The sequence below is a fragment of the Caretta caretta genome, chromosome 2 (assembly GCF_965140235.1).
Source record: "Caretta caretta isolate rCarCar2 chromosome 2, rCarCar1.hap1, whole genome shotgun sequence".
NCBI classification, from domain to species: Eukaryota; Metazoa; Chordata; order Testudines; family Cheloniidae; genus Caretta; species Caretta caretta.
The window spans coordinates 113,596,522-113,622,951 of record NC_134207.1 but is presented as its reverse complement, the minus strand read 5'-3'; the positions used below and the strand labels follow the sequence as shown (position 1 = coordinate 113,622,951).

Genomic DNA, 26,430 nt, shown 5'->3' with positions numbered 1-26,430 from the left:
GGATATCTTGGGCTGGATTTTCTTGTCACTTCACTGACCTAAATTAGAATAAACTCCATTGACTACAACAGAGTAACAGCAGCATAAAATCAGTGATTGTGAGAGGACAATCAGGTGTTTTATACTTAATAAGTACAAAGTCATGTCAGAATATTTACATACAGGTTTTTTTTTTAAAACGTGTCGGCGTCAAGTCAAGAAGGCAGTGGGAGTTTTACCAACAACTTAAATAGGATCAGAATGAGCCCAGTACTGAGCAGTTTTGAAACAATACTAAAGTAGGGCCAGGTCTGGAGATCTTGACTCGGGTCTTATTCAATCCTCGTTTAGGAAAAACTCCCATTTAAGTCAGTGTGAGTATTTTGCCCTGGAACTTTTGTCCAGGTAAGTATTGGATAAAAAACGAGGAAGGACTTCAGGATTCACTCCTAAATTATTGCTGGACATCTGCTCTTTATTTTAAATACCACCCTTAATGGACAAGAGGTAGTTTTTGAAATAGATCCTTCCAGCACTGACTGGCATTTCTGGTTTGTACCTCATACAGTGTGGATTATACACATAGAGAAAGCTCAGCATGTTCTCTAAGAACAAAATAACACAGGTACACTGTTTTTTGTTAGGATCAGTATCCACGGGGGTCAGGGCCAATTCTGCTCACATACTTACTGAACTCATTGAATACTTGAGTACTGTGGGCAGTATTTAGCTCTCTGTATGCTGTGCTCGCATTTTTCTTAATTTAGTCCTTACTGATTTAAAAATCAAGGGCCTGAATGTGACCTTGCTTACAGCACTCTTACACCAGTGTAACCCTGCTGACTTCTTTGGAGTCACTCCTGGATTACACCAGTCTAAATGAGTTCAGAATCAGACTCCAAAACCCTAAGCTACAATAAGAAGTGTAATTACTAGTAAAAACATGATCCTCATTCTCCACTACCCTGCACAATGTAGCGTAATTTACATCTGTACAAATGCTATCATCTCATTTGGTATCATTTTACTCCCACTCCACACGGTGCAAGGCAGCGGAGAATCAGGCCCACAAATGACAACTCTACGTTAAATTTAAGATCTACGGTTGCGGGGTTAGCTGCATCTTTCCCCCTTTCTGGTTGCTCTCTGAGTGCACCCCCCTCCAGTATTTGGCTTCTAGTCCATAGCTCTCTCTAGGTGAAATCTCACAATTCTTCCACTCTTTGACTAGAACGTGGGTCCGCTACCCTGTGTACAGCAACTGGATATCACCCTGAAGGTCTGAATGGGTTGCAAGCACCTGCATTTCCTCCCTTCAGGATCACGTGACCGACAATATTGACCAACAGCCTTCTTAAAACAAAGCATTTTTATTGAGCACTTAGAACAAAAAATTAAAGACACAAGATTTTAAAATAACGAACATCCTACTTGCATATTTAATGTCATCTAATCTTATGCTTCACTACAGGCTAAGTTAGATAGACTTTCCTCTTAAATGACAAGAACGGAACAGAGCCACCTCTCAAAGCCCTGATCCTCCTGTGTCTGTGAGACTCTCAATCTGGTTCTCTCAGTTAGTGTGTCGACTGCAGTTGGGAGCATGCCTCGCAGCCTGTCAGTGGCACCAATTCAGATATTTCCTGGAAGGTGCAAATTCCGGTCCCTCTAGCCAACCCCCTGGCAAGGGACCCCATTCCAGTCTCTGTTCATGCCCGCCCTCCTCCTGCAAGAACCCCAGGTCTCCCTCAGCTGGTGAGCTTCCCTTTCTCATACTGCATGAGCTGGTTCCGACAAAAGTCAAGTTGTCGGCAGACTCCCCTGCACCCTGCTGTATCTGAACAGACTTTGCATGTGCTAGTCACAATACCGATTGGGCTGGCCACCCCTCCGCAGCCAGGCCAAATCTGAGTAGTACTGAGTCGTATGCTCTGGACCGCGCCAGCAGCAGCCATACTGATTTAGAATGGGATCACTGCTTAAAAGGGGTCAGGCCACGGGCCCTGTGGCTCCACAACCTATGCAACTTTGAGCAAGTGCAAAAACCTTGGAGAGAGATGTTCATTCCCCTCCAGCCTTCCCCCCAGCCCCACCCTCCCCAAACTGGTGCCACTGCACCCCACACAGGCAGACTCGCACTTGCTCTCCTCGAGCTAGCACAGTAAAAATAGCAGTGTGGGTGTTGCAGAATGGGTGGCAGCTCAGGCTGGCCAGCCAAGCTCAGACCCAGAGGGACATGAGTAGTTAGCCCGAGCCGCCACAGCGCCACACTGCTATTTTTAGCATGCTAGCTCAAGCAGAGCTAGCACAAGGCTGTCTACCTGGGCTGGGAGAGACTCCCAGCTGCAGTGTATACGCACCTATTCTGACTCTCACTGTTCAAGCTGGTCTGGGTGCTGCCCAAGGACAGCAGGCTTGACTCAGTAAGGATACATGCTCTGGCATTGTCTCTTAGTCACCTCACAGCTTACACTTAAGGTTCACGATGAGAAAAGACCTCCTCCCTCTTTCTCTAGGTGGACAGGCCCTGCTACCCAGTCAGACGCTGAGGGTGAAATATCCATTCTGTTATATGGCACAGAAACCCCACGCTAGTGGCAGATCCAGATACAATATTAATCATTATTAAAAAACACCCCCACAATTGTTACATCTGCATCTTATTCTCTTTACCTGTTGGACCAAATTCTGTCCTTCACTGTAATGATATACAGTAACTCCTCACTTAAAGTCATCCCGGTTAACATTTTCATTATTAGGTCGCTGATCTATTAGAGAACATACTCATTTAAAGTTGCGCAATGTTCTGTTATAAGATTGTTTGGCTCGCCCCACTCTGCCCACCTGACCAGCGCTCCTGCCAGGGAGCGGGGTCGGGAGCTCACCCGCTCCCCAGCTGGAATGCCGGGTGGGCAGAATGGGGCAAACCCCTGCACCCTGACCCCACTCCCCATCAGGAGGACTGGGTGGGTGGAGCGGAGCAAGCCCCCACACCCCAACCCCACTACACCCCTGCCTCAACCAAGCCTCACAGTAATCATTGGTGAGTACAGTATTAAATTGTTTGTTTACAATTATTTAAAACTTATACTGTATATGTATATAATGTCTTTTGTCTGGCAAAAAATATTTCCCTGGAACCTAACTCCCCTATTTACATTAATTCTTATGGGGAAATTGGATTCACTTAACATCGTTTCACTTAAAGTAGCATTTTTCAGGAACATAACTACCAAGTTAAGTGAGGAGTTACTGTGAATTAAAAGTGACTCCACTGAAGCTAATAAATAGGTGTAAATCTGGAAAAAATTCGATCTAAGGCTACCCCTTAAAATTAGATTGACCTAGTTACATCACTCAGGGCTATGAAAAATGTCACACTCTGAGCGACATACTTAGGTCAATCTAACCCCCACTGTAGATGCAGCTTGATCAGTGGAATAATTATTTTGTCAATTTAGCTACTGCCTCTTGAGGTGGCGGTTTAATTACCTTGATGGAAAAACCCCTTCCGTCAATGTAAGAAGCATCTACACTACAGCACTGCAACAGTGCAGCTGCAGTGGCATAATGGTGCCACTGTAGTGTAGACTAGAATCTAACTTAGTTCACTCTGCTTATCCTCTCTTGACGGTTACTGCTTTGCCTGCTGTATGATATGGTACAATGTTGACATCCCCTTTGGCAAGACCTCTCTTTTCTTCCATAGGTTCTCTGGCAATGAAAATCTGCAGGCAGGATTCTTTAGCAATCAAACTTAGCAACAGGCCCTCCAAACGAGAGCTGGAGGAAAAGAACATCCTCCCAAAGCAGACGGATGAGGAGAGACTTGAACTGAGGCAGCAGATTGGAACAAAGCTAACAAGGTAAGATCCAAACACTTTTCTAATGTTTACCATCAAGCAATGGGTTGCTGGGAGAGTGGACTGCAAGATACAACTTTTATCCTTGGGCTATGGAGATTTTAAGGTCATCTATTCGCAATGCTCTACATGTGAGATGTCACCCAACAGGCTGAAGAAAACCAACAGCTCTAGGCTTTGCCTCTGCTTCAGTATAATTTCCCATACACAGCCCTATCTCACCCTCAGGGGTCCTTTGCTACAGAAAGGCCCATGGAAATGTGCTTTCTGCATTGATGCTCTTTTTCTGCTTCCCAATGAAAAGGTGTAGCTTTGGGGACATTTTGGGCTGTAACATGTGGAACCTTCTTTATGTACTCTTTTGTGAAACCATTGGTGCTACTAAATGACTGACATGAAGCCCCCTCCTGACTGAGCAGCTAAATATATTCCTATCCAGCAACACTCCAATACCTATCACACACAACCTGATTTTGGGTCAGGCTTGGGCCGGGTTTCTCCTTTTGAAGACTCATTCATCTCTCTAATCTTATTCCTTTCCACTTGATCTTATATTTGCTATGATAGATGTGGGCTAGGGTAGAGAGGTGATTGATAAACATGAAGGGTAGAATTTATTACCTCTCTTCCTCTCAGCAATTAGTTGCATTCAGAATAGTTAGCATTCCTTGGCGATATATGTAAGATGTTGGAGTGCTTTCCTGTATACTTTTTACCTATGCTTTCTATGTTAAATCTAATACTCCAACTAGCCTGTGGGGTCTGGCAGCAGTATTATGCAGGAGTAGGCAGTAATAATGCTTTATGAACTAAAATTTTCAACTCTACAGCTTGCTTAGTAGCTTGGCTTAGTGTATTTGCACAAAAAAATCCAAATTGATAGTGAGCTAAAAATAGAAGTGTCAGGAAGAAAAGGAGAAGTGTGTATCTATATGCAACATCTGCTTTATCACATACAGTACTCGGGAGTTTCCCTCAGTGAACCCTGTGTTATTGGTACAGGTCAGATTATTTCTACCGGGTGACTCTTAACTTGCATATAGGAACATAGGATTCCATGTTGAATCTGACCAAGGCTCACCTAATTCAGTGTCCTGTTTCTGACAGTGGTCCACACCAAATGCTTCAGAGAAAGGTACATGAAACCTTGCAATAAGCAGCTGTAAAATTATTTGCCTCCCCACATTAGGTATCCTTATAATCCCTATTAGTTAGAGATTGTCTTAAACCCTGAAGTATGTGGTTTAATATCTCTCCAGAATGTATATTAATCATTACAACTTTGAATAAGCTGCTTTTATATATAATGTCCAATCACTTTTTGAATGTTGCTATGTTTTTGGCCTCAACAACATCCTATGGCCATGAGTTCCACAGATTAATCACATGCTGTGTGAAAAAATATTTCCTTTTATTGGTTTGGAATTTGCCACCTTTCAATTTTAATGAATGTTGTCTTGTTGTGTTATCAGACAGGGAGAATAGATGCTTCTAATGTACCTTCTCTATATCATTCATTATTTATATACTTGTCCCATGTCCCCTCTTACTCATCTCCTTTGTAAGGTAAACAATTCCAGTCTTTTCAATCTCTTTATGCCCCTAATCATTTTTTACACCTTTCTCTGAAATCCCTCTAATTCTGCCATATTTTGGTTGTGATGAGTGAGCAATACTGTGAGCAGTATTCCAGACGAAGCTGCACCATTGAATTATATCATGGTATTATAATATTTTCCATATTATTCTCCATCCTACTCCTTATTCATCATAACTTCTTTTTTGACTGCAGGTGCACACTGAGTTGAGGTCTTCAATGAGATGTCCAGAGTGGCACCCAGATCCTTTTTCTTAGTTGATACAGTTAATTTAGAACCCTGTAAGGTATCTGAGGGATTTAATTTTTCCCTCCCCAATGTGCATTACTTTGCGTTTGTTGATATTCAACTTCATTTGCCATCATGTTGCCCATTCACCTAGATTGGTTAGGCCCTTCTGAAGTTTTACACTCCTCTCTGGACTTCTCTAATGTAAATAACTTTGTGTCATCTGCAACTTTTGCCACCTCATTGCTCATTCCCCTTTCCAGATGATTAATACATATATTAAACAACACTGCTCCAACTGATTTAATGTCCCTGTGGGAACAAGGTGTTTCTGCAGTTTGATTTTCAACTGAGTAAACCAATTTTGACAATAACTGGAGCATTTCTTAGTTAGGCCTCATGTTCTCACAATATCACTGCCTTTTTCTCCAGTGCACTCATCTTGCTATTTGTGCTCCTTTACTGTCGGAGGTACGAAACTGGATATTGTCTTCTGATGTAGCCATGGGTTAGAGAGTGAAAATCCTAAAAGTTTAGAATGATAAAATATCTGAGCTGAGAAAAATACAGGACCTGATTCATCACTGCATTACTCCAGTTTTATACCAGTGTAACTTCATTGAAGTTAATGGAATCACAATAGGAATAACATAGTGGTGAATCAGGCTCTGTGACAATTGGAATTTAGAGTTTTGCATCTCCCTCTGCTGAGTAGAGTTAGAAGTAGAATTAAGAAACTTTGGGAGAAAAATACTTCCTTAGCCAGGCTGCAAATACAATAGGTCACAAATGCTGCAAAACTAGACAGGGTTACAGGTCTCGGCAGTAAAAACCTAGAATGTGTCTTATGTCTAAATACAAAATATCAGAGTATAAATCCAGGCTATCTATGGCTAGCCTGTAGGCTGATAGATATTATATTTATTTGGATGGAAATGTCTCGAATTTGGTGTGCAAAAATGTGCCATTTCCATGGCTTGCAGAATAATTTTCAGAAAACTCAAGTCGATTTTTTTTCTGTTGTGTAAATAACATTTCAAAACCTCATTATTGCATCCATCCTTTGTTGTCACATAATGATCCAAATCGCAAGCAAAATTAAAGGCGTACAGGATTTATAGTCCTTGGGGAAGAACTGAGATGCAGACTATGATTGCAGTTGGTAAGTTTAATAATATTTCTGAGGAATTTGTACCATTCCAGCAATGGGTCCCAAAGGTTTGAAATAACCAGCCAATTAAATTACATACATTATTTGCAGAAGAAATATAAAATACAGAATAAAATCTTTTGCAGATAGTTACCATTGTCAGCAATGAACGGGATCAATTTGTTTTCACTAGAACGCTGATTAGGACACTTCAGTATTTATGTGCATTCTTCTCTATGCTTAGTTAAGGAGAGAAAATTAGCTGCAGTATTTGGAAGATCAGAAATTAGATCTAAAAAGAGAGTGTTATTTAAAAAAGAAGCTTATGGGCAGGCATGCTAAGATTTCGATCTTTGACCTACTGCACAGGGCCACATTCATCCCTGTGTAATTCCACTGACTCAGAAGTGTCTGTTCATATTGTATTTAAATCTCAAATTGTTCTCAGAAAATGCTTATGACTCTATTATTGTGTCTGCCAACTCATAGCCAGATACCACAGCACATTTAATAAATCAAAGTTCACCAGCTGAACCAGTTCTAGCCTGATTTGCACCCCGGTGATGCCGCAGCAGTAAATAGGGCTGCTGAGCATATTCCACAGCAGAATTTGGCCTACAGTAGGCTCTTTGAATCTTAGCATCAGCACAATGCAACGCAGGAGCTTCACGGTCCATAATAACAACACTCAACATGTTTGTAGCGCTTCGCACAAGTAGTAAGTGTCGTTATCCCCATTTTACAGATCAAGAAACTGAGGTTCAGAGAAGTAAAGTGGCTTACCCAAGACCACAAAATGAGTCTGTGACAAAGTAGGAAGAAAACCCAGGTCTCTGGAATCCCAGTCACATGCATTGGCCATGGGACCATGCGCTAATACCCATCAGTTCAGAAGCAGCAATGCCAGCAAATGGCTATATGGAATCCTCCCTGTGGCCAAATTAGAAGGAGCTCTTCCGATATGTTGGTTTCTAGTAGTGAAACAAGATACTGTCCTTTAGTTTGTAACACTCATGAGATGCGGGTAGGAGTTGAACTCTGTAGACCAGTTCCTCGGCTGCTGTACATCATCGTATTTCCATTGACTCCCATGGAGCTATGCTGGATTACACCAGTTGAGGATGGGGCACTTTAAACAAATCTTTTTTTAAAACTGTGTATTTCAAAGTTTGTGTTTGGAAACTTCTTTATTAGGTATGCTCACCTGCTCACCTACACCTCCTATTGTTTATGTTTTCTGGTGCCTCCTCAACCCCCCGGCTGCACAATAAGACAGAGATGTGCAATGTAAGTGACATTAGGCCGGAATACGGTAATTTAAGCAAAATTGGGACCTTACAGTTGTCACAGTTACTGGTGGAACTGCACCTCTGGCCCCTCCTGGTTTCTTTGAGTGCACCCCCGCTCAGCTCTCAGGCCTCTAGCCATTACACCATGATCCAGATGAAGTCACACCACAACATCCTGTTTGCTGTTCCAAAAGTCCCGTGTTAAAATAGATCAATACGGGATAATCTACTAACCCAGTATACCATAACTTCCCCTTCCCGACCAGCTCACATACAATGTTAATGAAATGGTTACATCTCCGTATGCATAACATCATTACATATCAGCTCTTTCTGTCACAACATCATCCTCAGAATACTGGTGTTGCAGCCCTGTGTGGTATATGCAAATGTTGCCCGCAGAAGGGCAGGCCAGAGGAGTGCCACACCATCTTCCAGACAATGTGCATATGCTCTAGGCATTTTGGCCAGGTGCCCGTTAGGCCTGCAGGGAGCAGATGTAAATTGCCCTCCCTTCTGCAGCAATACTCGGAGCGTGTACTGTGCCCCTGCAACACACTGTTATTTGCAAAGCTATGTCTAAGCATTGCCATGCTCAAAATGTCCTTTGAAACCCATCCAAAGTAGCACAGGGGAACCATGACTCCCATCCTGTCTCCATCCACACATTTAAGAATTAAAAGGATTCAGTTAAAAAAAACAAACAAACAAAGGAGTCTCTTTCCAACACATATGCATTCTTTTTTGTGATCTGCCCCCTATCCTCACATATCTGAGTAAGGGGCACCTAGATAGTGTGTTGAGATCTGCAATGCAAATAAGGCTACGGCTGCACTGGCCCTTTACAGCCCTGCAACTTTCTCGCTCGGGGGTGTGAAAAAACTTCGAAGTTTCGAGTGTAGCCAGGCCCTAATACAGTGTTAACCAGCACATACTTCAGTAACATGCTCCGCAGAAAGGCGTAAGAGGATAGTGCTCTGCACTATATTTTGTTCTATATTTCTAAATTTATTCATTCTGCAACACACTGTCTATACCACCGCCACTGGAAAATCTGATTTCAGGCAATGCAGATAATACACTGCATGTATCACAAGACAAATATGATGTATGAGAGTAGTCTATTGAAACGCATTCCGCATAATATATCAATAAAAACAGGTGTGGCACAATACAATCCCACAGATTATTAAAAAATAAGAATGAAGTATTTGTGGTTTGGCAGTATTGTGGTAAAAATCACACGTCAAATCTGTTATTGAGTAGCGGACTTGACAGATGGTGGTCTCCCACAGTTTTATTCGGGAAGATAATCTCTTCTGAACACTCACCTTACCTATGCTTTGTCTGCCTTGACTGTGCTGAAAAACATTGCCTAGGAACAGATAATTCCGCTTATCCATGGAATTCCCGTGGAAGTAAAAGATCACCATACAATTCTGAAATGTCACGTATCTGTTGTGGGATTTTATGACGTGTTCAAATCAAGTTCTGATTGCCTACGTGTGTGAGGGAGTGTGTGTGCACATACAGGGGAGAAAGAGGGAAGAGCGGACAGATGAAATGGAGCGAAGAGGAAAGAGAACTGGGCTGGCAGGGAAAAGGTGGAGGGGAAATTATGTCATCAGTTCAGATATGATTTGACCATAAGGCTGGCAGAAATATCATAAGTATTAAAGAACTGTAAATCTGCAGTGTTTACAGAACAGCAAGCACCATGGCTATTTGGATAGTCAAGTCGTCTTCAGATAATTTGACTTGTCTGAAATTTGCTTCAATGTTAAATGTAACGCAATAAAAGACAATCAAATTATTTAAGTCAGCTGCATTTTTCAGGTTGACAGATCCTTATAGAGGATGATGTGTTCAGAGGAGATGTTATTATCCCATTGGCAGAGACAGTACTTCTTGGTAGAAAGCTGTCCAAAAGAATTTATTTTTAACAATAAAATTTGGCAAATATTTCTATAAGGGACCATGGCATCATTCATGCCTGTAAAAGTAGACCAGCAATTGTTGAACATGCCATTCAGAGGATGGCTTGCTGGCACCTTCAGTAACATCATGCCTTCCGTACTCCATGCCATGGTGTTGACAGATGCAGCAAGGACTGTAACTGTGACCTCTATTCCTAACACAACATTAGTTATACTGATCGACCAATTCTCACATGAGCAGGTTTTTCGTTTCAGGTTCTAAATCTGAACTTTGAGAGACAAAGTTAGTTGGTTGTAATGTGGGGAAAATGCTAAATATCCCTCTGAATCGCTGCCATGGCCACACACACATTATTCAGTGATAGAGTAATTGCAGTTGTACTGTACTACATGTCTTCACCAACCAACCCATGAACTGCTCAATGTTTTTAAATGCACAAAGGCTCTTTAAAAGGCCTGCAGGAAACAGCCAAAAGAGATCATTTTTGTTTTCTGAAAGTTTTCTGCTATGAGGACAGAGACAGCTTTTTGAAATGATTTATTATTTAACCAATCCCACTTAGGGTACGCAGACTTTATTCAGCCACAGACTGGCTGCAAGGTAGCCCCTGCCGATCGTGACTGAATGATTGTTCTGGACCCAGTTCTCAGGATTTTCATTCTCTCACTATCTCAGAATCTTTTAGGGATAGCCAGGCAGTGATTCTGGGCTTTGCTCAAAGATTTTATTTTAGTTCTTTAATGTGAAATCATTTCTTCCTAATTACCTCTGAGGTCTGCAATTCTACCATTCATCGTTAGGCTTCAGTAATGAGAGAAAAACATTCCCCAAGGTAACAACTCATCCTTAATGGCAGCAGAGTGTTTGGAGCTTGCCTCCTCACATTTTGCATGTTAGGGAAAAACTACGCGGAAAATAGAATTGTGTTAAACAAGCTCCTCTAAATCCTGGATTCAGGGGGAGAGTCCAGCAGAACTAGATGTCTGAGTGTTGTCTGGTGAAGAAAAGCTGAAGAGAGCTGAGCCCGTGTTTTGGTGATGATGGTTAATCAGAGTATAACAGGGAGTGTCTTTGCTCCTGACATCTTGCCCCATAGAAACTGCCTACACTCCCACTAGCTATACATTCAGAGTGCCATTTATTTTGAGTTCCCACCAATATCAGAAGAGTCCCTGTGCAACAGTCTGTTTACAGTATCTTCTGTGCTTTTGACCTTCTCATCAGGACTTGAGGGCTTAACTAGCCCTCCCTGTCCTCCCCCCATCCCCCTTCCTTCCTGTGCCTTTTTATCAGATTTGGGATGATGGGCTCATTGGCTCTCTATCTCCAACAGCCTGATTATCTAATTACCTCAGTCATCTTTCCCTGGGAAACTAATTGGCATCTAAAGGTTATGTCTACACAACAAACTAAAATCCATGTGTCAAGGTTCCTCCCCCACTCTGAACTCTAGGGTACAGATGTGGGGACCTGCATGAAAAACCTCCTAAGCTTATCTTTACCAGCTTAGGTCAAAACTTCCCCAAGGTACAAAATATTCCACTCTTTGTCCTTGGATTGGCCACTACCACCACCAAACTAATACTGGTTACTGGGGAAGAGCTGTTTGGACGCGTCTTTCCCCCCAAAATACTTCCCAAAACCTTGCACCCCACTTCCTGGACAAGGTTTGGTAAAAAGCCTCACCAATTTGCCTAGGTGACTACAGACCCAGACCCTTGGATCTTAAGAACAATGAACAATCCTCCCAACACTTGCACCCCCCCTTTCCTGGGAAATGTTGGATAAAAAGCCTCACCAATTTGCATAGGTGACCACAGACCCAAACCCTTGGATCTGAGAACAATGAAAAAGCATTCAGTTTTCTTACAAGAAGACTTTTAATAAAAATAGAAGTACATAGAAATAAAGAAATCCGCCCTGTAAAATCAGGATGGTAGATATCTTACAGGGTAATTAGATTCAAAAACATAAAGAACCCCTCTAGGCAAAACCTTAAGTTACAAAAAAGATACACAGACAGAAATAGTTATTCTATTCAGCACAATTCTTTTCTCAGCCATTTAAAGAAATCATAATCTAACACATACCTAGCTAGATTACTTACTAAAAGTTCTAAGACTCCATTCCTGGACTATCCCCGGCAGAAACCAGCATATAGACAGACACACAGACCCTTTGTTTCTCCCCCATCTTCCCAGCTTTTGAAAGTATCTTGTCTCCTCATTGGTCATTTTGGTCAGGTGCCAGCGAGGTTACCTTTAGCTTCTTAACCCTTTACAGGCGCAAGGAGCTTTCCCCTGGCCAGGAGGGATTTCAAAGGGGTTTACCCTTCCCTTTATATTTATGACACCATGGCTGACTGCAGGTCTGTTTCTGAGCCCAGAAGGTTACACAGCAATGAAACATCCCTGCAGCCCAAGCCCTGCGAGCCCAAGTCAGATGGCTCGGGCCAGCTGTCAGTTTTTCTTTGCTGTGTAGATGTACCGTTAAGTGATGAGGGTGCAGGCTCATCTGTTCACTCCCTGCATCCAAGATCAATGGCATTTTTTCTTCCTGTCAGAGCTTGATGAAGGAAACCATACTTTTCTAGACACCCCAGGGCTATTACTGCTATTATCATCAGGTGGGATGCTGTCAGAGAGTTATTGTGAGAGGCAAGATAATGGCAAACTGAGCTGAGTAATCATTGCACCCGTGAGGCCAAACCCTGCCTCTCTGAAATCCGTGTGAGCTTGGCTGGGTTGAAAGGAAGGATGGCCTTTTGCAATTAAGGAACTGGACTGGGTCTCCGGAGATGAGGGTTCAGTTCCTGGGCCTGGCACAAACTTTCTGTGTGACCTTGGGCAAGTCATTTAGAGTTAGAATTGTAAAGGAATTTTGGTGTCTAAATATGCAGATAAGTGTCTAGTGGGAATTTCAAAAGCATCTAGGTGCCTAACGCCCATACATTTCAACGCCGAGGTGCTTTTGGAAATTCTAGATGCCTATCTCCATCTTTAGATGCCTAAATACCTTTAAAAATCTGGCCCTTGGCATACTGAGGTACTTCACCAAGGTACTGAGTCCCCTAACTCCCACTGAAATCAGTGGCAGTTAGGTGTCTAAATACCTTTGTGAATCCCACCTTTAGTCTCTCAGTGCCTCGGTTCCCTATCTGTAAAATGGGATTCTAATTTGTCCATGTAGATTTTAAGCTTTTTGGGACAGTGACTGTCTTACTATGCATTTTCCGTACTAAGCAAAATGGAGCCATGAACTCGGGGTTGGGGCTGTAGGTGTCACTGTAATGCAAATAAAAATAGGATTGTTCCCTATATCAAGAATGAGGTTCCCCTTTTAAAGCAGAGGTCCAACCCCTTACACATTGTAGGAATCAATACATTAATAATTTGTTCAATTTTTTTAAGAGTTAGACTTCTTAATATATTAGGCTCCTAAGGGGCCAATCCAGACCAGAAAGGATATGGAGCAGGCCAGGAAGAGGGAAGGGGTCATGTCCAGTGTCACCACAGAATGCACTGATTCAGCACATCCCCTCATCAGGCTCCCTCATCTGCAAACTAAAGCTCCCCACCTCAACTAGAACTCTGAGAATTGGTAGCAGATGCATCATCCTCTGCCCTCCACCCTCCAAACAGGGAAACCTCCACCCCAGGATAAAATTTATACCTCCCTGTGCCAGTTTCAGCAAATCGAGTCCAGTGGATGCCATGTGTGTGAGAGCAGACTTGTATGAGTGGAGGTATATACTAGCTGACTGCAGTCTGTCCTTTTGGCAGACATGACTGTGTCAAAGCCTGACTTCTCAATGTGTCAAGATTATTTATTTTTGTTATTTTAAATGATGAGACTAAAGGGATGCTCTTGTCTTAATCATAGACAACTGTGACTTGAAAGAGGACAAAATTTCCCCAAAGGCATCAGTGTGGTCACTCGTTAAATGGAAAGTATTTGTGTTGCATTAAAGATTTGTATTTCAGTCAGAGGTGCTACCAGTCATGGAACAAGTCTATTATTCCTATGCCTCTCAGTACCCCTGCTGTCTGCTGTGACAGACGCAGTACACATCACGCTACATTCTCATTGTGGTGCATGTTTTTCCAGTCCTTTCTTTGTGGAAACCAAATTAGTGAATACAACTGGGTTACCAGTTCCACCCCCACACCGTTCATTTTTATACAAACCTAGGTATATTTGCCCAAATACAGGCCTGAGACATGTTCTTACCACTGCAGAGACTAAAAAGCTTTGTCTACTTAACTTTCCTCTGCAATTTCAATGGGATGGGATGTCCTTTGTTTCCTACTCTAAATTGTTGTGTGGTGGTAGAGTTAGTTGTTACACAGCTAACAGTTTCTACCCAGAGACAGCTGCATTTCAGCATTGGGTGAAATCATTCCTGATATGTCTAGGGTGACCAGATGGCCCGCTTTTATAGGGACAGTCCTGATTTTTGGGTCTTTTTCTTATATAGGCTCCTATTACCCACCACCCCCTGTTCAGACAGCAAATGTGAAAAATCAGGTCACCCTAGATATGTATAATATAATGTGAGCTTGCAGTAGGAATAATAAAAAAGTCTTTATATCACTGCTATAAATAGGAGAACCACGAAGAATCCAGAGATTTTTACTTGGCTAAAGAATGATGTATTTAAATAAAAAATTGAGACATAGTCTGGAACTAAAACAAGGAAATGGCTGTTTACAAATTTAATGCCTTAGATCTAAAACAAGAAAATAGCTTTTTCCCTGTTATACTGAATGCTGACAAATATAGGACAGCTGCACTAAGAACCAGGTCATAAATTTCCACCTTGAAAAATCTCATCATACATCTTTCGTTTTGTGTCTGCTGATTGTAGGGAGTTAATCATAAGAACAATTGTTGTATGGATTGGATGACCTTGTAAATTCTGTAAAGGAAACAAATCAGAAAGCAATGCAAGTAGATAAAGGAAGCGGACTGACAGGAATAAATTTCATTTGTATAGACTGATGATTGTAAGATGAAGAAATTGCTTTTTTGGTCAAAGAATTTAACTTCTCTTAGTTTTTCCTTTTTTCTCAACATGTTATGGCCTGATTGACAATTGATGTGTGGTTTCAGAGTAGCAGCCGTGTTAGTCTGTATTCGCAAAAAGAAAAGGAGTACTAGTGGCACCTTAGAGACCAACCAATTTATTTGAGCATAAGCTTTCGTGAGCTACAGCTCACTTCATCGGATGCATCCAGTGAAGCGAGCTGTAACTCACGAAAGCTTATGCTCAAATAAATTAATTGATGTGTGTTAACTCCCATAAAGCAGTCAACATGCAAGGCCAATTCTTTAGCCAGCCTTTAAATAGGCATGGACATGTTCATGAGCACAAGCTGGATTTTTGGACTTGTAACAATCCAGTTTGCATGCATGATCACCTATTTGTGTGTATAAACATGATAATTTCATGTGCAAGTTGATGTATGTGAATAATTAAAAGTAACTTTTTAAACATTTGGCCTGTATTCGGTCTGTGGTAAGTATTGCTTCATGACCTTCACATTACAATTTAAGTGAATTAAATGATTTTTGGATAGTCAGATCAGTTTCAAGAAAACTACCATATCTACCATTATGTATGATAAAATTATACAAGCTTGAAATATTGCACATTCTTCCTGAAAGACTGTGGAGAACCTCAAGGGTCACTTTAAGGTCAAGAGAGATGTGTTTTATTTGCATGCCTAGTCACAACTACTTATTTTACAGGAAAACATGGCTAAGAGGTATGCTCACATCTCAGTGCACTGGGATTTATGGGCGCAGCTCACACCATATGTGGAGATTAAAATATACCCCCCTAGACTATGCATCTTGATATGTGGAATTATAAAGCACATTAATAATGCTAATTAATAGAAACATGCTTTGGTCCACAGTGAAGAGAATGGTTTCAGAGTAGCAGCCATGTTAATCTGTGTTAGCAAAAAGAAAAGGAGTGCTTGTGGCACCTTAGAGACTAACACATGCATCCAATGAAGTGAGCTGTAGCTCACGAAAGCTTATGCTCAAATAAATTTGTTAGTCTCTAAGGTGCCACAAGTCCTCCTTTTCTTTTAGTGAGGAGAATGAGTGCTGTACCAAATCTCAGTGTCCTTTAAATCCATAGCTGCAATACTTGCTGCAAATATTGGGCTCACAATGTATATTTCTAATAATCTGCAACATAGCAGACTACAGGGAAACCACATATTTATGTGGCACACCCAGTTAATTAAGTAACCTAGCATCTTTGATAACCCAACTCTTAACTGAGATCACTGAATTTCATGGACAGTGATGCCAGCGATGAATTCTATATCATAGGAATAGGCATTCAGGATGTTACTTTTACCCTAAGGGTGGATGTGTTTAGAATAGTTTTGGAACAGTGATCCAAAAAAATACCTATATTCTTCAGTCTGTCTCTTCTTTTGTTACAGTAATAAAAGTGGACACTGTCTGTTTATTTCTTCCTGCTGACAACTGTCAGGATTAAAAACTAGCCCTGAAAATTTGGAAATCCTAGTCCAGTATGATAGGGGTTGGAGGGCAGGAGCAGTGCGCTGGTGTTTCTGTAATCATGCTGCATGCATTCTTAATTGGGCTGTTGGTGATAAAAGTATTTGGAGAGATTCTGGATTTCTTGGTCTCCTGGCCTACAAAGGGCAAGGTGCTCCACCAATCAGCAGGGTTGTGCATCACTCAGCAATGACATCTCAGCTTTTTAAGGAGCAGCATTGGCTGGTTCCAAAGGCTATCCTCTCCAGGCCTCCTCCACCAAAAGGATAGTGGCTGGCAGGGCCTTGTGCAAGGGGCCGAATTTACCTGTGTACAGCAGGTAGATTATTATCCAGGGGTCATCAAAGAAGCAGAAAGCCCCTCACCTCTCTCAGAATAGTAAGAGATTATACTAATATTTTTACCCTCTAAAAAATATATATACTGGGGCTCTGTCATGACTTAATGTAATATGAGAGCAGGGAAGAGACTCTACAGCAATGGACGGTTCTGGCTTTGCCTCTAGAAGCCACAACAGAGTAACTGCTAAGTCTTTTGAAAAGGTATGGCATGCATTTGTTCCCCCTTCTTCTGTTTCTCCCCTTCCACTTTATTTTGACTTATTTGTACTGCAGTAGTCCTTAGGAACCCCAGTAACGGACCAGAACCCCTTGTGCTAGGCACTGAACAAACACAAAAAAGATGGTCCCTACCCCCAAATCGTTTACAGTCGAAGACCAAACAGGTGGATACAGACAGATATGGGAAGCACAAGGAAACAATGAGACAATATTGGTCAGCATGATAGGCATGGTCTCAGCACACCCCACTGCCTACCATTGTCACACTTGCTATGTCAGCTTTGATCTTCTGACTTACATTCCTTATGCCCTGTCCCTTCCCGCATCTTTGTTTATCTGCACTAGATCAATCACAATCTGGCCCTAAATGTTAACTGCCAATATTAAAATAAATAAGAATGAAAATCCTCTATTATTATTGTTAAATGTAAATATGTATTTTCATGCATGAAACTACAGGAGCCAGCAGCATAAAGGATTTAGCACTATGCTTCTTTTCTTAAAAGTTGCTTTTAAATACTAATCAGATAATTATAAACATGAGCACCGAGAACAATTTAAATCCCTCTGGCATTCGCTGTCGGCCACAAACGTCATCCCAGTGCTTTTGTTGTTGGAGCGGTTGTTTGTTGGGCTTTTGTTCTTACGCAGTGTGTATGACAATATGTAGTTCTTTGGATGACTGAGTAATGTTCAGTTCAGTATTCAGAACCCTGCTACCCAAATAAACCCTGCCTCAAAAAAATCTAAGGAGAGGTCCTTAGGAGTGTGCAGTGTGAAGCTAGTGTGATATAAGTAAAACTAACTCCTGCTTTGTAGGGTTACACGGTCAATGTGTGCCCTTCAAGATTGGGCTGGAAGGGGGCAAGTCTTTTTGACACTTCTGTGGAAGGCTGATGAATGTGAAATAGCAGGTTTTGTAGTAATGGATGAAATTAAGCATAAATGTGGAACAGGCTTTGTGCATGGTTTCCCCATTCATTTCTGACTGTATTTTAACACTGACTTGCAGTCTATCTACTAGCTTAGTCCTGGGCCAGCCGTACAGTGGGCTCTTTTGGTGATGTCAACGGACACTCATTATGGACTAGGCTGAGACTACCTCACTTACTTCATTTGTTACCTCCCAAAGACAAATTTGAAACCAAGTCCCCAGTAGCTACGTGCATAGCAGTCAAGAGAGTATCCCCTTGGAGCAAGAGTTCCAAATTACAGGGGAAAATATTTCACGGTTGGCATCCCTACTACATGTAGGACAGATCAGCATGTCTGCAGGACTCTAGGGGGAAATCCAGGACTCTCCCGTGGAACGTAGACCAGTTAACTGCTATGAACACATGCGTTTTAGCTCTTGCATACAGAACATTCTGTAATAATAACTCTATTCAGCTTCTGATTCTGAGCATCATCCAAATAATTTATTCATTTTAGTGAAAAACTCAAAACACAGTTTTTACTTAACTTTTTTTTTTAATTTCTTTAGAGAGCAAACAAAAATGATTTGTCATTTTTACTAGTCTCCTCTTTTGCAATGTCCTTGTCGAGAGTTTAATTTATGACAGAATCCCAGTGGGGTCTAAAGATCAAAGTATTTTAAAGTGTAAAGGGATAATGATTCTTTAGACAAGTTAGGCCAGGATTATAGCTCCTGTTCTATTTTGCAGAAAGGAAAAGGTTGTTGGGCCTCCCCCCTCCACTTTCTTTGTTTAACATCAATTCTAATTAGGAAATATTCCTTATTAAAAGGTTAGCAGTCCCGCAGGGACCATTACACTTGGATTAGGATAATAAAGCAGGCTTCTAGTTTGGTGAAGTTTCTTCAGCCTTCAAAATACAGCCTGAATGTTACTGGCAAAGAGGGGTGGATGTGCAGGAGGAGGTGATAGTATGTGCATGGGTATTTCAGAAGGTGATCTATGGAAAGATGTCAGTGAGTGCGGACCGAGCCCTTGAAAATTCATGGAATATGTAAAAAGCTAATGTAAAATATTATTATTTAGAGACAGTACTGCCTCTATAACATACCATGTTGTTGGTTTTTCATATCCCTCTGCATGTTTTTTCTTTGTGTGATCATGTTTTGTTCCCTCCCCTTCCCTTCCCTCCCCCCCGTTGTTGTTTTTTTATTTAAGGATATTTGCGTGGAAACAGGATCTTTGCTACTTTAGAGATTATCAATTCCTGCTGCTAATTCCTCATTTGAAATAATAATCCTATTTGCAACATTACATTTGTTTGCTGTGGAAATAGTTACGGTGCAACAAAGAAAGGATTATGACTTCCTGGCCCAAATTCATCCCAAATGTAAGCGGGTGCAACTCCCTGGCCTTAAGTGAGGAAGTAAGTCCAAGAGGGGAAAGACTTGTCCTGAGGGGGAATAAATCTGTCAGCATACAGATGTCCTTAATATAAAAAGGTGGAAGGGAAAATCGAGTATGGGCTAAATTCTTCTGTTATTTTAGTGCAAATCCAGCACAACTCTACTGAGGTCATTGCAATTAACTCCAGATATGCTGGTGTAACTGACACAAAACTGTCCTTTGATCTCTAAAATAATAATAATTCATAATAATAATTTCAAAGTTTTCCAAGAGGCATCTGTGCCTTTAACTATTGCACTTCTGTTTAATGAACCAGATTTATCAGAGTAAACACTTCCAGTATTGCATGCATCTGATACAGCATGTTTTCCCTGAACTTCCAGGGAAATGCTATCAGTTAAAAGATTACTCCTGTGCTTTGCTAATGTATAGAGGCGGAAGTAGTTGAAGGCACACCGTCTAGAGAAATCTGAGAAGGGGAAGGGGTATGAACGTGTCGTTAAATGGGAATAAATAGTTGTTGGGAAGTTTAGAGGGCAGGAGACATACGTGTTGAATAAGTAATAGCTAAACGCAAAATTCATGAAGACATTAAAAAAAGATAAGGGGTGATTTTACATGTGGTGACTCACAAAAAAGATTCATAATAATAAAAACAAATGAAAACAACAAATCTGACTACCAAATTGCTACTATAGGAAAGCTGTATCTTACATGTACTTTTCAGAGAGCCAAGGTGGGTGAGGTAATATCTTTTACTGGACCAACTTCTGTTGGTGAGAGAGACAAGCTTATGAGCTTGCACTTTCTTCAGGTCTGGGAAACATATTCAGAGTGCCACAGCTGAATACAAGGTGGAACAGATTGTTTAGTATAAGTAATTAACACACGTTTCAAGAGACCATTCAAGGGAAAGTCACATTTCTCAGATCTGGAGAAAAGCTCCTATAAGCTCGAAAGCTTGTCTCTTTCACCGACAGAAGTTGGTCCACTAAAAGACATTACCTCACACACGTTGTGTCTCTAATATCCCAGGATCAACACAGCTAAAACATCCCCACATATACTTCTTAGGGCACAGCTCCTTGCAACCATCCACTACTCTTCATCCACCACTCTTCATAACAAAGTGAGAATCTGAAATGCCTCCAGCCTGAAGTAGTTAACCACTCTTAAACATCAAAACCCTGTGCAGTTCCCAGAATTTTCCACTTCATTAACAATACAGAAAGAGAGAGTGTGGAGATTACATTATTTCCCAAGCATCCCTTCCCTCAGAACCTTACTTGCCATGTTTTAAATTGTTGAAACTTTATTATTTTTAATTTTAAAAACACACCTTTGGAATTCTTGTGAAGAATAAGAATCAATGAACAGACTAATTTCTGTCTTAATGTTTGGAAGGTGATGTTTCTTTATGATATCACTGGAATCTAAAACTAATTGTTTTGAGTTAATTTTGATTTATTAAGTGATTTTTACTGATTGTATGCCATTGTTCATCCCTGGCACTGACAAATCTTTTCAGTGTGAACTAATTTTGTCAGAGGGTACACAGAACAACTCCATTTGCCTGTTTTCTTTGAATAGTCTGTATTTGCTGTAATAACAGTGGAGATTTTGCAGCATTAAGCGGCACAAGTACTGAAGTATTGAGTGTATGGATTATAACTGATAGAATTCCCAATATGTGATTCCTCATTTGGGTGGACATATTTGTACTTAAGGAACACATGAATAAATGAAGTAGTGAATAGTTATATGCCCTTTATAGAGACCTTTTTAAAAAAAAAAGGCTAATTGAATATTGGCAACACTAGAAATGGAAGGCATCTATTTATTCACAGAACACACTTAGCAGGGGGAGCCATAGTAAATCCACAATGGCCACCAACAGGTCTCGGCCTTCACTGAATGAATCATCTCTATAGGTGACAGGGTTCTTCTCTTTCCATACCCATTCAGTCTTTGCCCTCTGTGTTGAGTCTTCCAGCAAGTGTGCTAATGGGATTATGGCTTTTGTGATGTGAAACACCTACTTACCTGGGGTTGGAGAGAGACCATTAGTGCATTTCACATACACTGCCAAACAACCATCAGATGAACGTGACTTTAGTTACTATTACCCTTAGCTGGATCTGAACAAGTGACTGAGAGTTGAAAGGTTCTAGGTCCCATCATCTATCCCTTTATTTACAAGAACAGTCCAAAGGACTTCACAGTGGAGCCTCCAAGTATTAGATCGCCACAGCAGTATACGAAAACCAAATAAAAGTAAAATAGAGGACAGCAAAGGGCTTTCTAAGCTGTGATATTTATGGGGGGAAACAGAGAATTCTGAGTCACAAGGAGGAACGTATAAAGAAGAGAGGGGCAATAACTGAGTATCCATGAGGTTCTCGCCCTCCAAAACTTTTATTAAAAACATACATTTAGAGGCCTGTTCCTGAAAAGAAAAGTGTGTTCATGCACAGCACAGATTTAGAGAGGCCCAAAATTAATTAGAGGACAGATCTACTAAACCAAAGTTGTGACCTTGGCCTGGGAACATGAGAAGAAGATCTACTAACCTCTGCGTAATCCTCATAGTGCCTTTTTATTCTACAGGTAATGCATTGTAATTAATTGAACTGAGGGCAGGAAGACAGGAAATCCTGAGCTCTAATCCTGGTTCTGGATTATTGCTACTCATGCTAGACTTGTAAAATTAGATTTTGGACCAGTGTTTCTGTGTCTGGGGAACTCATTTTCTTTCTGCGATATGGTGTGTACAATAAGAGTACAATTGAACAAGATCTCTAGCATTTTAGAATAACATGTTTGCTTTATTATTATGGGTCCTAATATTCATCTGATAGCCATCTAGCACATCTTAGATCCCCAGCCAGCCATTGTAAAGTGTTTTTATTTTGTTGCCCATGAAATATATTTTTGAATTAGCTAATTCATAGTAGGCACTCTCCTTTCAAAGATTAGGAATTTGAGTACTCAGAGTTTCCCCAGAGGGAGATGTTATTGCTGTAGAGTTATTATTGCATTGTGGATGCAATTGTTATACTTCTGTTATTCTTTTTTAATGAAACAGTAAAGTGTAAAGGACGTTCCATTTGGGGATGAGGACTAAAACCTGATCTCGAATGACAGAAATCAAAGGGAGTTTTGTTGTTAATTTCAGTGGGAAGACGATCAGGGCCTTAGTGCCTGCCTTTTGTGCTAGGCTCCGGCTTCATCTTTTGAAAGCCCTGAGAAACGCAATAATTCTCCAAGCAAATACCGAGTGCCTGGCTGGGATATTCATCGTGTAAAAAGGACGTTCATTTTTAAAAAGGGATTTTATTGGGTTGGTATACCTGTGATTTTATTGAAGATTATGGGCCTGAATATGTCATTGTTCAAGCAGTCATACAACTCCATTTGTATCCAGTTATACATCTATCCGTTCATTCCATTTTTTGGACTAGATTCAGTGCGTATGGATGTTCTAGCAAAGATTACATCTATCAGGACATTAGACAGTGTCGAGCTTGGGGTTTGTGGGGTTTTTTTTTAGTTTTTTAAATACATAAACCCCATGTATTACAGGCAAAATCTCAAGAAAGTTGTCTTATTTTTTTAGGGATAGCAAATTAAGAGAATCTACATTTTGACTATGAATGGTGATTTTTTTTTCTAGAAGACATAATTTGATGCATTCTGAACAGCCCATACTTTTCTGAAAAATCTTAAAGACCTTTTCTTGAATAACCTGTAACTTCTCCTGAGAGTAAAACAAAATCATAATAAAACAATTCCTTACTGAGCTGGAACAGAAGATAAACATAGAAGTGTACGGCTGGAATGGACCTCAATACACCATCTACTCCAGTCCCCTGCACTCAAGGCAGGACTAAGTAATAACTAGACCATTCCAGACAGGTGTTTGTCTAACCCATTCTTTAAAATCTCCAATACTAATAAACTTTTGGAGATGTCTCAAGCAGAAGCTGACTTGCTTGGCCTCAAGGAGGTCTAGAAAAGGAAGTAATCAAAGCAACCCAGGTTTGGGGCTTTACTCAGAAGCCCAGTTTTACGATATTTTTGACTATCCACAGATGTTTGAGCAAGGCAATAAAGCAAAAAACTGTTGACTGGATTTGCTAAAAATCTTTCCAACAGTGTAAACTAGGGCTGGTTAAAAATTTCCCATTAAAACTGTTTTTCAACAGGAAATTAGGTTTTAGAGTAAACACAATTTTTCACAGAAAATTTCAGTTTTTCATTCAAAAAACCCCGGAATATTTCACATAAAAATCAAAATATTTCAATTTGGATAGGCTGCTGCAGTGCCTTATGGGAGTTGTAGTTTGGTTGCCTCATGTCCCCATTTTGCTCCATGGGCTGGTCTTCCCAGCCAAACTACATCTACCATGATGCACCAGGACCTGGGACTCCCATGTAGCTATCCAAGAGGGGAGACTGGCAATCATGGGAACTGTAGTCTGACCAGGAGCCCAGCCAATAGAGAAGAATGGGAGCATGAGGCAACCAAACAACAGATTCCACAAGGTACCACTGCGGCATTTTTAATCATTTTTCAAATGTTTCAATATTCACATTTTCTCCAAAAATCAAAATTTTCCACAGGGAAAAATCCATTATCCAACCAATCCCATTCTAAATTCATCTTCATTGGAGTTGAATATGGTCTTGCACCCGCTCTGGCTTGCTCTAGCCATTGCCTCACTCATGCTCTTGTATTTGCCTGCACAAATGCAAAAATCTAACTGGAGCTGAATGTTTAAAATCAGCAGGAAGGCAAAAGATAGTCGTTATTTGATAGCTGAAATTCAGCAAATGCACCTTACAGGTTTCCCTGGGAAATTAAAAATCAGTAAAGAGAGAGAGGGAGAAGCATTGTCAGGAAAGGTACCAAGAGACCTGCAACAAAGAGAACTGGCAGGAAGAACAACTTGAAGGAAGAGAGTGTGTGTCAGGCACATTTTCAGTTTTAACAATATCTTAATGAAGTTTTCTGTCAGGAATTGTACAAGTGTAGAGGTCTTACGTTTAATATTGTGCTTCTTTGGATAGGGATTCCTTCCTTGAGAAGCCTTCAGTTTAGCATGTAGGCAATTGAGAACTTAATTAATTGACAGGACAGTGTTTTCCCTCACCTCATAAATCCTAATTGGAGAAGACTGACTAGAGAAGGCTGATTCTCAATAGGAAAATAAACCCCTCAAGTTTGGTATCCTACTTCTAGCCATGCTGCAGAAGAAAGTGAAAACTGATGCTGCAGAACAAACTCCTGAGCCTCATAAATGCACTTATCCACTTGTGCACTGCTGGGCCAGGAGGTGTGAAGGCAGTTCTTTCCTGACTTCTGCTAACAGTTAACATATGCGTGGAAACATGAGATTTGATTATTGTTCTCTTCCCTAGTTCTCTTCTAATCACCTATACTTAGTATTGGATTGCAGAAAACTTTTGGAATCCCATGAACAGCATTTGTTTAATATCTAGCTATCATTTTGGGGAAAGGTATGTCACAGTTTCAGGGTAACTGCACCTTTGACCCCCTCCATGATCTGCTCAAGGAATGCCCTCTCAGGCCTCCAGCCAGCACCTTTCTGGGCAGGAACCTGTGTCCCTTTTCTCCCCAGATTGGGTTTTAGGCTGAAGTTATCTCAGGCAGGTCTGACTAATGGCTAGCCCCTGCACTTTGCTTTTTTTCCAAGGGCTGTGACCAGGGAATGCCAATGGTTATAAGTGACCACATAGCTCTTTCAAAGCGGAGGACATTTGTTTAAGGAAAAAATCATACAGAGAAAACATATTAAATAGCCAAAGGATCATGCACTGAATGTACCAGTGGTCGTCTATTGACCAAATGGAGGAGTCTGACAGGGCAAAGTTCTTCCAGCCTTTCAGCAGGGTTGGATCCTTGCTTGGACCAAAGGTCAGGTCCATTTGCTGGATCTAAAGGCAGGCCCTTCTGTCAGTATAAACCCAGTCTTTTATACCAAAACTCTTGCTTTGTCTCCCAGTCTCCTGAAAATTTCCCCTCTCCTCAGGAGGTCATGCCTCAAAAGGCTGGGTAATCTAAACTACAGAAGAGGTTGCATAGTGCTCATGACTCCATTTAAATTTTTCAGATGGTCCTGTCAGAAGATAAAGCCAAGGGGCCAGGCCCTCAGCTGGTATAAATCAGTGTAGTTCTATTGCTTCAGTGAAGCTACATTGATTTATGCCAGTTAAGGATTTGCCCTCGAGAGTACATCTTTCATTATGACTTAAATGCTCGAGTGCTTAAATCAGTTTTTACTCATTCCTCACTCAACCAAAAACTGAAGTCACAGGATTTGGCCCTGTGCTCGGAAATGGCCAGCTTTCACTTACTCTGATGTCTGAAAAATATGAGATTTTTAGCTGATCCTTTTTAATCCCATTTTGTTTTTTTACTGAGAGCAAAAGGCCCTTGACAGTAACATCCTCCTCATAAAGTCACAGGGATTGCTCTTTTTTCTTAAAGTCACAGGGATTGCTGTTTGTCCTGTGGAAAACTCAGATGCTCAGTGGCTGGAATTTGGCCTCAGCATTCCTCCGATGCATCTTCCTGAGAACTGTCACAATGTGATGCACAAGAAGCATTATGTAACTCAGTCAACAGAGCTACGTATTGCCGAGCTAAACTGTGTGACTTTATTCTTTGATTCCCACACACTGCTAGTAACAAACTGCTTTTAATGGCCTCCTTACACTAAGGTGAACTATCTAAACATCCCATTAGCAACGGTTACTGTATCTTAAGGATAATGATAATAAATAATAGTGTTTGAATAGCACTTTCCATTTTCAGAGTGCTTTACAAACACTCATTCATTCTGAATTAAGGATGAGTTTCTGTCGTTTTCAGCACTTTTCCAATGAAGTAATTGTCCAGTCAACCATAGCAAAGAGACCAAGCTAATGGTCCTAATTC

The 26,430-nt window shown here is 40.9% G+C and overlaps 1 protein-coding gene across 10 annotated transcripts in view; it reads left to right on the top strand.

Annotated features, from left to right (window-relative positions):
• The window catches only part of PHACTR1 (phosphatase and actin regulator 1), a 447,348-nt gene that overhangs the window by 383,731 nt on the left and 37,187 nt on the right, over positions 1 to 26,430 (top strand). For all 10 annotated transcript variants that reach the window (XM_048839855.2, XM_048839854.2, XM_048839850.2 and 7 more), the window contains one exon: positions 3,689 to 3,845. In XM_048839855.2, the coding sequence (XP_048695812.1) occupies positions 3,689 to 3,845 (157 nt within the window). The remainder of the gene's footprint in view (positions 1 to 3,688; positions 3,846 to 26,430) is intronic.